The sequence below is a fragment of the Phlebotomus argentipes genome, unplaced genomic scaffold, assembly GCF_947086385.1.
Source record: "Phlebotomus argentipes unplaced genomic scaffold, Phlebotomus argentipes genome assembly contig_15, whole genome shotgun sequence".
Lineage (NCBI taxonomy): Eukaryota > Metazoa > Arthropoda > Insecta > Diptera > Psychodidae > Phlebotomus > Phlebotomus argentipes.
In genome coordinates, this window is record NW_026776181.1 from 14,604,495 (window position 1) to 14,617,358 (window position 12,864).

The 12,864-nt window shown below is 48.7% G+C and overlaps 5 protein-coding genes across 6 annotated transcripts in view; 4 read left to right on the forward strand and 1 right to left on the reverse strand.

The window, feature by feature from the left end:
* Nucleotides 1-10,360, reverse strand: part of LOC132261971 (ras-related and estrogen-regulated growth inhibitor-like protein) — a 31,446-nt gene extending 21,086 nt beyond the window's left edge. The window contains exons 1-5 of the mRNA XM_059761052.1: nucleotides 10,172-10,360; nucleotides 10,038-10,100; nucleotides 9,617-9,729; nucleotides 9,292-9,560; nucleotides 9,107-9,233 (exon numbers count right to left, since the gene is read on the reverse strand). Of these exons, the coding sequence (XP_059617035.1) occupies nucleotides 9,107-9,233; nucleotides 9,292-9,560; nucleotides 9,617-9,729; nucleotides 10,038-10,100; nucleotides 10,172-10,254 (655 nt within the window). The 5' untranslated portion in view covers nucleotides 10,255-10,360. The remainder of the gene's footprint in view (nucleotides 1-9,106; nucleotides 9,234-9,291; nucleotides 9,561-9,616; nucleotides 9,730-10,037; nucleotides 10,101-10,171) is intronic.
* On the forward strand, nucleotides 7-1,534 carry LOC132263213 (mannose-1-phosphate guanyltransferase alpha-A). Its single transcript, XM_059762868.1, has 2 exons — nucleotides 7-777; nucleotides 838-1,534. Exons 1-2 carry the CDS (start codon nucleotides 152-154, stop codon nucleotides 1,496-1,498), a joined length of 1,287 nt encoding a protein of 428 aa, XP_059618851.1. The 5' UTR covers nucleotides 7-151; the 3' UTR covers nucleotides 1,499-1,534.
* Nucleotides 1,592-2,934, forward strand: LOC132261536 (ubiquitin-like modifier-activating enzyme 5). 2 transcript variants are annotated; one of them, XM_059760385.1, is made up of 2 exons: nucleotides 1,592-1,812; nucleotides 1,868-2,934. In XM_059760385.1, exons 1-2 carry the CDS (start codon nucleotides 1,679-1,681, stop codon nucleotides 2,895-2,897), a joined length of 1,164 nt encoding a protein of 387 aa, XP_059616368.1. In that variant the 5' UTR covers nucleotides 1,592-1,678; the 3' UTR covers nucleotides 2,898-2,934. The 2 variants fall into 2 exon arrangements, with proteins under 2 accessions (XP_059616368.1, XP_059616369.1); XM_059760386.1 differs by having other exon boundaries at nucleotides 1,742-1,812; nucleotides 1,884-2,934.
* On the forward strand, nucleotides 3,074-9,064 carry LOC132261970 (blastoderm-specific protein 25D). Its single transcript, XM_059761051.1, has 9 exons — nucleotides 3,074-3,185; nucleotides 3,409-3,666; nucleotides 3,730-3,938; nucleotides 4,006-4,156; nucleotides 5,795-6,171; nucleotides 6,260-7,734; nucleotides 7,804-7,969; nucleotides 8,068-8,179; nucleotides 8,253-9,064. The coding sequence occupies exons 2-9, from the start codon at nucleotides 3,411-3,413 to the stop codon at nucleotides 8,480-8,482; spliced, it is 2,976 nt and encodes a 991-aa protein (XP_059617034.1). The 5' UTR covers nucleotides 3,074-3,185; nucleotides 3,409-3,410; the 3' UTR covers nucleotides 8,483-9,064.
* A 111-nt stretch (nucleotides 10,361-10,471) lies between the features above and the next one.
* LOC132261544 (carnitine O-acetyltransferase) lies at nucleotides 10,472-12,821 on the forward strand. The gene is made up of 4 exons (XM_059760395.1): nucleotides 10,472-10,729; nucleotides 10,784-11,431; nucleotides 11,488-11,936; nucleotides 12,002-12,821. Exons 1-4 carry the CDS (start codon nucleotides 10,685-10,687, stop codon nucleotides 12,801-12,803), a joined length of 1,944 nt encoding a protein of 647 aa, XP_059616378.1. The 5' UTR covers nucleotides 10,472-10,684; the 3' UTR covers nucleotides 12,804-12,821.
* Nucleotides 12,822-12,864: the final 43 nt, after the last annotated feature.

The window sequence follows — 12,864 nt, forward strand, 5'->3', positions numbered from 1 at the left end:
TAACTTCACAGCTTTGGCAGAGGCGCCAAATCTCCGATTAATCGCTGTGTGGAGAGCTTTTGATTGGCTGCAGTGCGAAATCATCTGTTTTTGACACGTCGAATGTTGTGCGGAGTTTGGAGAATTGTGTGAAAATCTCGGGGAAAGAGCCATGCTGAAGGCTGTAATCTTGATTGGGGGTCCCCAGAAGGGGACCAGGTTTCGACCTCTGTCGCTGGACGTGCCGAAACCCCTGTTCCCCATCGTGGGCCGCCCGATTATCCAGCATCACATCGAAGCCTGCATCTCCATGAAGGACGTCAAGGAGATTCTCATCATCGGCTACTATCCCACTGCCCAGATGTCCCACTTCATCAATGACATGCAGAGTCTGTACGAGATCAACATCCGCTACTTGCAGGAGTTCACGGCTCTCGGCACAGCCGGCGGAATGTATCATTTTCGCGACCAGATTCGGGCGGGGAATCCCACGGCGTTCTTCGTGCTGAACGGGGATGTGTGCGCAGATTTCCCCCTGCAGGAGCTCTATGACTTCCACAAGAGCCGCGGGGCGGACGCCCTCATCAGCATCATGAGCACAGAGGCCACGAAGCAGCAAAGCTTGCACTACGGATGCCTTGTCCTGGACAAGCAAACGGGCGTGGTTAATCACTATGTGGAGAAGCCGAGCTCCTTCATATCCTCGTTTATCAACTGCGGCGTCTACATCTGCACCACGGACGTCTTTCCCATGATGGCCACGATCTTCCACTCGAAGCAGCAAGACTACGCCGGAGGGTGAGTTTCCCGCGATCCTGCCCAGAATATCGCGTTAAACTTGCCAATTTCCCTCCATAGTTTGAACAACGGCTCGAATAAGGATCAGGGACACATTCAGTGGGAACAGGAAATCCTGAATCCTCTCGCCGGCACTGGGAAACTCTTCGCTCTGCCGGTGAACAACTGGTGGTCGCAGATCAAGACAGCCGGTTCTGCCATCTACGCCAATCGCCACTATCTGGAATTGTACAGAAACACGAGGCCAGAGCGCCTGGCCAACAGTGATCTCAAGACCGTCAACGGAAGCGTTTCCTGCACAATCTACCCGGATGTCTTCATCCACCCCAGCGCGTCTGTCCATCCAGACGCCATCCTCGGCCCCAATGTGTCCATCGGCGCCGGAGTGACGATCGGAGCTGGCGTGAGAATCCGGGAGTCAATCATCCTGGACAACGCCGTCGTGAACGATCACACGCTCATCCTGCACAGCATCATTGGACGGGGATCTGTGGTGGGCGCTTGGGCGAGAGTCGAGGGCACTCCATCTGATCCGGATCCCAACAAACCCTTCGCCAAGATGGACAATTTGCCGCTGTTCAACAACGACGGGCGACTGAATCCCTCAATAACCATCCTCGGATGCTGTGTCACTGTTCCCGCGGAGATGATTCTGCTCAATTCGATAGTTCTGCCGCACAAGGAGCTCAACAGGAGCTTCAAGAACGAGATAATCTTGTAATGCAGAGTGAATCAGCCAAATAAACACTAATTTTTCACGGAATTAATCGATTTTTATCGCAAACCCGCGCATATCGTCGATATTTCACTCGTATGACACACAACAGACACGTCAACAAGTGAAAGGCACAGAAGTCGCCTTGCTTCCAGATTTTCGTGAAAATCCCTAGATTTCCTGACGATGAGTAGTGTCCAGGAGCTGCAGGATAAGGTGGCCCATCTGGAGAGTGAGCTGCAGCGATATAAGAATGCAGGAGTGCGGGAAAAGATCGATAAGATGTCAGCAGAAGTTGTGGACTCGAATCCCTACAGTCGGTAAGATTTTCCCACCCGGCAAGTGATCAAGGAGTGACTGTACATCTCTTCCTAGGCTCATGGCCCTGCAGAGGATGGGAATCGTGACGGACTATGAGAGGATTCGGGGCAAGAGTGTGGCTATTGTGGGCGTTGGCGGAGTCGGAAGTGTCACGGCGGACATGCTGACCAGATGCGGCGTGGGAAAGCTGATCCTCTTCGACTATGACAAGGTGGAGCTGGCCAACATGAACAGACTCTTCTACACACCAGATCAGGCGGGCCTCAGCAAGGTGGAAGCAGCCGCACGGACGCTGAGCTTCATCAATCCGGACGTTGAGATCCTGACAAATAACTACAATATCACACTCGTGGAGGAGTTCGACAGATTCATGGGCACCATCAACACGGGTGGAATGGACGGCAAGAGTCCTGTGGATCTGGTTCTGAGCTGCGTGGACAACTTCGAGGCGCGGATGGCCATCAACACGGCGTGCAACGAGTTGAATCTCAACTGGTACGAATCCGGAGTGTCTGAGAACGCTGTTTCTGGACACATTCAGTTCATTCGTCCAGGAGAGACTGCCTGCTTCGCCTGTGCTCCTCCACTGATCGTGGCAGAGAACATCGACGAGAAGACTCTGAAGAGGGACGGAGTTTGTGCCGCCAGTTTGCCGACGACAATGGGAATTGTGGCTGGAATGCTGGTTCAGAACACCCTGAAGTACCTGCTGGGCTTTGGCGAGGCTTCTGACTATCTTGGCTACAGCGCTCTCAATGACTTCTTCCCCAAAATCACGCTCAGACCCAATCAGACCTGCGATGATCGCTTCTGTGTCCAGAGACAGCAAGAATTCGCTCTCAAGCCAAAACCCGAGGCTCCACAAGAGACTGAACAGAGTGACGAGCCTCTGCATGAGGACAATGAGTTTGGAATTGAACTAGTTAGTGAATCTGTGGAGGTGAAAGCTCCGGAGAAGAGCAATCAAGGACTCAAGTTCGCCTATGAGAGTGGCGATAAACATTCCGAGCCGCATTCTCAGAGTCAATCAGCCTCAGATGATGTGAGTCTTGAGGATTTGATGGCGCAGATGAAGACAATGTAATAAATACAGCCTGAAATACAGTATCTTTTGTGAGAATGGTGAGAATTCAATGGATTTTCTTGAGATTCTTATCAGTTGTGCGCCAAATTTCTCGATATATATCGATCAAGCGCATTAGAACTGTCCCACGATACTCCGTGGGACGGCTCTTGAAGGTCTCTTGTCGGGCCATCGTGACGTGATCTGTCAAAATTATCAACACGGAGAATTTTATTTGGTTGAAATTTATCAAATAATCGTAGAAAATTGATGTAATTTCCCGTGGTTTTCTTCAATTTCTGTTATGAGGTGAGTCTGTGCGCGATATTTGACTGCGGATTGTGCGAAATTCCTCGCGAAATGGCGTGAAAAGCGTGAGAAAAGTGACCTCCCGCGATGGGGGCAGAGAAATGGATCATTTTTGTCATTCGGGCACATCGCGCGAAACTATGCATAAATTATTCCGTTCCGTGAACGGGAAGAATGCACGCAATTTGTCGTGAATAGCATTAACCCCGTGCTTGATTTGCAGGAATGGAAAGTGACAAGTATGAGCAGAAGCTTTATCAGATGTTCAGTAGTCACGACCGCGAGGAGAGGAGCACGCTGAACAGGGAGGAGTTGGCCAAGCTCTGCATCTCGCTGGAGCTGAGAGATGCTGGCGCCGCCCTGATCGCCGATCTGTTCGCCGGCGTGACGTCCAAGGAGCGGCGGGTGTCGTATCAGGAGTTCAAGGAGGCGCTCCTCAAGTTCCTGGGCAGTGAAATGCCAGCAAACTCCTATGAATCAGGTGAGAAGAGAGATTTCACCCCTTTCTTTGCTCTCTCTCCGCTAATCCGGATGTGCTTTGCAGAGACAACCAATGATTCACATGAAGTGGAAACCTCCAGCAGCAGTATTCCTCTGTCGCCGGGCAGAGAAGTCTCGCCCAAGTGCATCGTCGGGACGAAGAAGTACGGCCGAAGATCGCGACCAACCAGTGCTAATCTGTCCTCTTCCTCGCTGTCTGAGTCAGACAATGAGGCAACAGCAGAGGCTGACAAAGGGTCGAAGGTCAAAGAGGTACTTCTTATCTGTGCTTGCGCTCTGAAAGATTCTCCGAATTATTATCCCAACTCTGCCTCCGCAGGTACAGAAATCCGCCTCCCAGAGCGACGTGCACAGCTACAAGCGAGTGATCGGGTCGAAGCTGAAGCGCTGCGCCTCCCTTCCTGCCCAGCGGAATCGCCACGAGCACACCAAATCCCTGCAGACGCAGCTGGAAGTCGTCCAGTCCGTCGGTAAGTCATCCCAACGCCCATTATTTTCCACGCTTTATTGCCGGCGCGTCATTGAATATATTTATAAAGGCGCATCGCACATAAATTCACTATGCGAATGATTAATCGACTTTCATTGTAGAAAGTTGGTCAAGAAAACCAATAGAGTTTGTTGGTGGATATTTTTCAGTCTCGCGCCGCGTATAACGAAGGAATATCCAACATTTACACAACACAGAAACGGTATTGATTCGGAGGGAAAACCACTGAGGTTTTCACTCTCGGCAGTTCACTTGGATACCTGTACGCAAGAAAATACCACAACAATAGACTCTGGGGCTTCCTCTAAAGTGCGCCGCGCGCTCTCATAAAAAATGCCTCTTTATTGCATTTAAAAGATACAGAAATCTCTGCGTGAAGTGCATTCAAAAGTGAGTGATAATTGGGAAAATTCAACAAAAGAACGAGTATATTTTGCACAAAGTGGCAATAATTGTGGAATGTGAATTCTTCCCACATAAAGAGCCGTCATTCGTGTGTGTGTTTGTGTTGATGCAGATTAAATTTAACTGTTTCAAGAAGTCCATAATATGTCTCATTAGATTGTTTCTCTTATAATGCTAATCGTGAGATTCTCTCGTGGAGTGTCGAGAAGCAAGAAGAAGCCTTGAATGGAGTGATTTTCCAAAAGAGAAACTCCAAAAATTGCTTTTCTATTTCTTGTTTTCTTACAACCAATTTCACCTTGAACTCCTCCTCAAGAGGAGTTTGATGAATATTCTGCTCAATTCTTTGTCTTTCTACTCGTCACATGACACTTTATTATGCCTCAAATTGTGAAGGGGGTCAAAGAGATATGATAAGGCAAAAGTAGGGGAAAATTTCGTAATAAAATGTAATAATCAAGAGTGGGTTGAATTGAATATTCTCCAGCGATAATTGGGGAAAGCGGGGCTTCTTTGAACACTGTGTTTTCCTCATTAATTTGCTGTTTTATTGCTAGAATATGAATTGTGTCTCAACTCTTGTTCACATTTGACTCTATTTTAGAGGTCATTTCAGAGATTTTCTCAATAAACTAAGACAATAACTTCTCCTTAGACTTTGATTAAATGCTTGGTTTCAAAGGGTTAAAAGCTAATGACAGTGGCGCAATTGGAACGTGATTTTCCACACACTACTGAAGGTGGTTTTGTGTAGTGAAAGAATGTTTTTCATTGGCATTTTCTGTCTCATTATTAAAATAATTGAAAGACTGCGGATGAACTCGTGACGAACCTTGAAGATAAAGTGTAATTGCTCAATGACTAATTTCAGTATATTTCATTCCTCTCTTCACGAGAACACAAACACACGGCGAAGTAATCGAAGATAGAAGTCTTAATGTAAAGTTTGATAAGTGGAATTTGATGCATGTTTCATGCCTTAGTTTCCGATTCACTTGCATTTATCATCTTCTCAGTTCTTGTATAACAATCAGCCACTATAAATAAGTCATGATTACAACACCTAATCGACGCATTGGACGCATTATGCAGGAGTAACTGACTTGTGTTTTGAGTCTATGTAATTAATGCGCGTGAACCGGGCTGAAATGCTGCCAGGCAGAAACTTCTTTATTACTGGGCTTAATCGGCTGTTGGCTCCCTGTCTTTCCAGATTTCTCACCCGAGTCAGATGTTGTGCCATTCGATGTGATTGTGGACATGTGGGAGAACGCTGGTGTGCTCCAGGCATCCAATTTGCTGGCAAATCTCGGCTTCAGCGGCCGCCAGATCAACATCAGCGACTTGTCGGCCTCCATTGACCACGAGCTGCAGGTGATGAGGGAGAACGCGGCCGCAATTCCTCTGCTGAGGGCTTCTCTGGTGCTGCACAAGGCGGAAGTCAATGGGTTGCAAGTGGCGCTGCGCCAGCTGGCGTCGGAGAATCAGAAACTCCACTCGGACAATCAGAGTGCGAATCAGCGTGCCGTGCTGCTGGCCCAGGAAATCGACGAGAGGCACGCCAATATTGAAAACTCCACTCGGTCTGAGGTAAAAAAATTGCTTTTTTTGTGCTGCACGAAATTGCAAAAAATGCGCAGAGGCAGAGAAAAAAAGTGCGTGTGCTTTTCCTTTGCAGATTCGTGCCTTGGAGCAACGCCATGCGGACGCCGTTCGTGAGCTCACCGTTCAGATGACGAAGGATCGAGAGCAGCTGGCGGCACTCAATGGGAAGCTGGAGGAGCGAATAAAGCTGCTGGAGACGGAACAGGTGCGCCTGAAGAGTGACAATGCGCAGCTGAGGAGTGAAAATAGTGCCTTCGAGAGTGAACAGACAAAGTTTCAGGGTGTGATTGCCGATCTCACGGCCACAAATCAGAGGTTGAACACGGAGATTGCCGAGCTGGGCAGTCGGCAGGATCAGAGTGAGGCGGAGTGCGAGGAGATGCAGCTGCTGATGCAGAAGATCAGTCTGGTGCAGAAGGAGAATGTGGGCCTCAGGGATAAGAATGATGAGTTGTGTGCGGAGATCGAGAGTGTTTCCATGGAGCTGAAGAAGATGCGCACAGTCAAGGGGAGTTCCAAGTCGCCGGGAAACTCAGAGTATGGCGACGATGTGGCGGGTGAGTGTGAGGATGTGGAGCTGAATGTGGCGAACACGCTGGCGATCAAGAGGCGCGGCGACTCGCCCAGCAAGAGGATCAACGAGGAGAGTCCGCGCCTGGGGAAGTTCCGCAAGTACAGCGACGATTCGGCGGATTTGTCGGACAATCCGGCCGAATGGGCGGCTCTGAACATGGAACTGGAGCAGGCGGAGAGGAAGTCAGAGCCCAAGACTGCCGATGAAGTGCCTGAGGAGACGCCGAAGGTGGCGACTGACACGGACGATGTGGAGAAGCTGCGCGAGAGAGTGAATGAACTGGAGGCGAGCCTGGAGATGATGCGGAAGGAGTTTGACGACTGCGAGGACTACTGGCAGTCGAAGTTGAACACGGAGAGGCGGATGTTCGAGGAGGAGCAGAGCCAGTGCGACGAGAAGCTGTCGGAGTTGCTGCAGAAGATGATGGAGTATGAGGAGCAGTTCAAGACAGAGAAGTCAAGTGGTCGACTGACGCCAATTCAGGAGAAGGACAACCTCGAGCAGCAATATGCTGAGCTCGAGTCGGAGATTTGTGAGCTGAAGGAGAAGAACTCCTCGATGCTGGTGGAGAAGAGTGAGGAGATTGCCGAGCTGAAGGGTCAGATTAAGGCGCTGATGGAGGGAAGTCAGAGCCAATTGGCGTGGAATGACGACGCGAGTTCGGCGAGTTCACCCATGAATTACCTCTGGAATCAGAGCACAATTCATGCCCCGGCGAGAGATTATCACAATCCGAATTGGCAGCAGGAGGGCGAGCGCAAGAAGAGCCCGCCCACGGGAATTGAGTGCCTGACAACCACGGAGACGTCCACGTGGGCCTTTTCACCAGAGAAAGTGCCTGCCATTTCGCCTATTCAGAAGCCCAAGCGCCACACGGACGCGGAAGACGCCGGCAAGAAGCCGGAAGATGAGGGCAGCGCGTCCGTGAAGAGCGCTGGAGGATCATCTCACAGTGGAGCTTCCACGTACAATATGTGAGTGTTCAGACGTTGTTCTATATGAATAACTGACCAGCTAATGCCTTTCTCTCTCTCTCGTCACAGACGCACGAATGCGAGTCCGGATGAATTTAAAAATGACATACAGGAATTAGCAACGATTAAGAATCATCTGGAGGAGGAAATTAAAGACATCACGTACAAGAGAGATTGCCTTCTGATGGAAGTTCAGCAACTTTCCTATGTGAAACCAACGCGCACGGAAGCTGCTGTGCGTTTTTTCTTTCATCTTTTCACTTACAATCCAATTAACTTGCATTTTTGCCTAAGCATTTATATTCGCTTTTTTTTATTATTATTTCCAAACAGAAAATGGCTAATGTGAACTTGCAGGCACGCGTTCAGCATTTGGAGCAGAAAAATCGCCAATTACAGTCGGTTCTCAAGCAACAGCAGCACTATGCAGAAACGATAATGCATCGTGAGTGTGCCTAGAGAGAATGTGGAAAAGATGGGCTTTTTCTTCACTCATTGCGATGCTCTATTTTTTGCAGAGACTTGGCAGCAACAGCGATCGGAGATCAGTGAGTTGAGAAATCGTCTCGAGGCGCAATCGATCATAATCACGGAACAGGCACAGAGATTGGCGAATGCGGACATTCTGGTGAAGGATCTCTATGTTGAGAATTCTCATCTCACGTCAAATATGCAGCGACTGGAGCAGCAGAACAGCAGGAATGCATATCTCTTTCACTACTCCGCTCCCGGTCCCAAATTGCCGTGAAAGCGCGCACCGCGAAAAGAAAAGCTCATTTTTGCTTCAAGTTATCGATTGATGGTAGAAAAAAAAAACGTGGAAAAGACAAGATAATTCTAAGCTTTTAACTGACAAAGGATGCAAAGAATGGATGTTGCAATGTGTCTAGATGAAAAAGCACCCGAGACTTTTGTAAAAGACAGAGCTTTAAGTCACAAACACTCAAATTTCTAACTCTTTCCTTGTATGTTTGAGTGAAAAAGAGCCTATTTTAATGCCTTTACCAGTCGTTTTTTGCCTTCTTTTCTAACAAAAAAAAAACAACAATAACATAATGAAGTTAGTTTGAGTGATATTGCGTAGGTTTAGCAATCAGATTTTGTAGATATTATGTTAGTCGTAGAATTTCCACAATGGTTTTTATCCTATAAATTTTTAATGAACTAATATTGTGTACCTCACAGTTGAAACTAATTTGATTTAATGCGCTGAGAAAAGACGGAATTAATCTTTGAGTGAGAATTGTGTTGAAGACACGAGAGAAGAAATACTTCTTATTATAGAGAAATTTTAACTTATATCAATTCTCTTAATTTATTCCAAAACTGTAATAATTTTTGTTTGAAATGCAATTTTACTTATCAAAAATACCTGGACATTTTGTCTGGCGAATGTAAGTCTTTCCAGACGGCACGGAGACAGTTGAGAAGCCTTTTGGGAAGAGTTTCTCCGCCTCAGTCGCTGAGAGTGTTGGCAAAACCATGCAATCGCCGCCTTGCTGAGGATTCAATCTTGCATTAATTACAGCGAAAGGAGCGACTTTCCATCAATCTCACCTCCCAATCCACCGGCGTGGCAACTTTGTGGTTGTCCGTGAGCTGCATCGAGTCAATCACTCGGAGGATTTCCGGGAAATTCCGCCCAGTTGTCGCCGGATAGAGAATTGAGAGCCTCAGTTTCTTCTGATGATCCACAACGAAGACCGCGCGGCAAGTCAGCGGCAAACCGTGCTTCCCGATCTCATCCTTGTCCAGCATGTTCAGCTTCACGGCCAATTCACGCTTCTCGTCATCGATGATCGGATAAGGGAAGTTCCCGGAGAAGCCTAGAATGGAAATAAGATTTAATCCTGCAAAATTAGCAAAGGCATTTAATTCTCACCGCCAAAGTGCTTAATATCTTCAGTCCACTTCTCGTGAGACAAAACACTGTCGCACGATAAGGCGATTATCTTCACGTTGCGCTTCTCAAATTCAGGAATCAAGTGCAGAAGTCTGCAATAGAAGAAAGACATCTAGAGCTCAAAACGTGGTTCTATTGGAAAGGTTTCAAATTCAGCTACAGAATAACAAGCAATGGGATCGATTCATACATTAATAACTGAGAAATTGAAGAAAAGAATATTTTGGGGGTTAAAAATGGCGAACAATTATTTCTTATTTGAAGGACGCTTGCAAATATGCTCATCATTCTCGTGATCTTCTCTAAACCTTGACTTTTTTCTACTCATCATAACTATTGTGATGAGAAATTACAGCTCTCACAATTATCCAATCATCCTCGGATCATCCCGGGTTCTTACCTGGCCAATTCGGTGGTGCAGACAGGTGTAAAGTCGGCCGGATGCGAGAATAAAACTCCCCATCTGAAAGCCATGCCGGAAGGAATTAACTCAAATGGAGCTCAATTGCCACTTCCGTGTGGAAATATACTCACGACGATCCGAGCCAGTTGTAGAAATCAATCTCTCCGGCTGTTGTGTTGGCCTGGAAATTGGGGAATGTGTCGCCGATATTCATTTTCAACGGTGGTAACTTGAGGATGCGCTTCCGCTCGCAAACAAAACACGCGCTCTAAATGCTTCCCCAAATCAGCTGTTTCGTGTTGCCTGCAGATCCGAGAATTCCCGGCAGACCTGCAGAAGACTGCAGATTCCAGGCAGGCGCGAAGAATTCCGTGCACTTCGCGGGCGCTTTCCAGTGATTTTCTGGTTGTGTTGGTGCATCTGATTGGCATTTTGGCCTTTTGAATTATCATTTCTGGCTTTTCGTACTCAATAATCCGGTAGAAGGTGTCTTGAGGCCGTGCACTTTCTCTCTCTCGAGCCGCGAAACTAGTTTAGCTGAAACTGCCACGACTTTTGGTTGAGATTCGCGCCTTCTGGAATCTTTGCCAAAATTTTTTGGTCAAAGTCCGCTCAATCAAGTGGATAAATTAGATCGCAGTGTGATGAATTGGATCGCCCAAAAGTCAGTATCAGTCCTCGCCAAACCAGTGAGTAATTGAGTGGGGTTTCAAGAGCACATCGCTGACAGAGATTGATTTCAGGGTTCGAGAATGTTAGTTGCCAACACGAGAGCTTTGGCCTCCTTTGAGCGCCCCATTCAGGCGAAGATCCCGCCTGGGATTCAGCAGAGAAGCACCTCGAGCTCAGGGAAGTCTCTGGAGAATCCACAGAACCTTCCTCATCTGCCGGTGCCTTCGCTGAAAGACACTCTTCTCCGGTTCTTGGCCACTGTCCAGCCTCATCTCAACGAGGAGGAGTTCCGACGCACTCGCAGCCTCCTGGACAAGTTCAGCCAGCCCGGAGGCGATGGAGAGACTCTGCAGAAGCTCCTGGAGGCCAGAGCGGGCATTAAGGAGAACTGGCTGGCGGAGTGGTGGCTGAAGACAGCTTATCTGGGCTACAGAGATCCCGTTGTCGTCTGGTCCAGTCCGGGAATCGTCTTTCCCGAGAGGAAGTTCTCTTCTGAGCGCGATCGCCTAGCCTTTGCGGCCAAAGTCATCACAGCTTCGCTGCGCTTCAAGGGCGAGATCGACAACGAACGGATTCCCATGGAGAAGTTCGGGAAGAGCGAACTGGACATGCAGCAGTACAGGAAGATCTTCGGAACCTGCAGGATTCCAGGCAGAGACATCGACAAGATTGAGTTCCACCCGAAATCCAAGCATATTGTGGTCATTCATCGAGGAAACGTGAGTTCTGATAAGCGATTTTGGATCCAAAATGTGATTCTCAACATCCTTTGCAGATCTACAAAGTGACTGTTTACGGAGGAGCAGATCTGGGTGAGCTTCTGAGCGAGGAGGAGCTGATTGAGCAACTGCAAGAGTGCGTGAAGGGCAGCAGAAATCCGCATCCGGTTGGAATTCTCACGTCTGACAATCGCAATAACTGGGGAAAAGCGTATGAAATCCTCTCGAGCGATCCGCAGAATCGAGACTCTCTGGCAGAGACGCAGAAAGCGCTATTCGTGCTGAGTCTGGACGATGCTGCTCCTCGGCCGGTTGACTACAAGACCGTGACCAGTCACCAGGTCATTCACGGCGGCGGCTCCAGGCAGAACGCAGGGAATCGCTGGTACGACAAGACAGTGCAATTCATCGTCGGCGAAGACGGCCTGAATGGCTTGACTTACGAACACACGCCGGCTGAGGGAGGCCCAATTGCCGTCCTCACGGATCAGATCCTGAAATACGCGTGAGTTTCCCACAATCTCATGATCAGAGTGATATTCTCTAAAGCACTTTGATTTGGAATTCCAGAGACTCTGAAGCTGTGCGCCAGAATCGTGTCGGAATCCCTGAGAAGCCAAAGCTTCTGGCCTTCAATCTCAGCGCAGAAGCCAAAGAGTGCATCAGCGAAGCTGCCAAGAACATCGACGCTCTGTCGGGGAATCTGGACATGGATTATCTGCACTTCAAGGAGTTCGGGAAGGGATTCATCAAATCGCACAAGCTCAGTCCGGACAGTTTCATCCAGATCGCTCTGCAGTACACTTTCCTGCGACTGCACGGCGTTCCGGGGGCGCATTATGAGTCCGCCCACACGCGTCTCTTCGTCCACGGACGCACGGAGACCATCAGATCGTGCTCCAATGATTCAGTGGCGTTCGCCAGAGCCATGATGCAGAGCGGAAGCAATGAGAAGCGCGTGGAGAAGCTCTTGGCGGCCATCAAGGCGCACAAGGACTACACAATGCTGGCGATGCAGGGCAAGGGTGTGGATCGACACTTGCTGGGCCTGAAACTCACCGCACAGGAGAACAATCTGAAGGTTCCGGAGCTCTTCAGCGATGCTGGGTACTTGAAAAGCTCCCACATGAGACTCTCCACGAGTCAAGTGGCGTCAAAGTACGAGGCTTACATGTGTTATGGTCCACTTGTGGACAACGGCTACGGATGCTGCTACAATCCGCGCGAGGATGACATGTTGTTCGGCATCTCGGCCTTCCACTCCTGCCCAGAGACGTCTTCGCAGAAGTTCAGCGTGACTCTGAAGGAGTCCCTGATGGACATGTTCAAGATTCTCTCTGACACTGGCCGAGGAATCAAGAGCAAACTGTAGATCAGCGCCACAATCAGTTGTTTCTCAACTTCTCTACGGCAATATTTGGATGATATTCTTT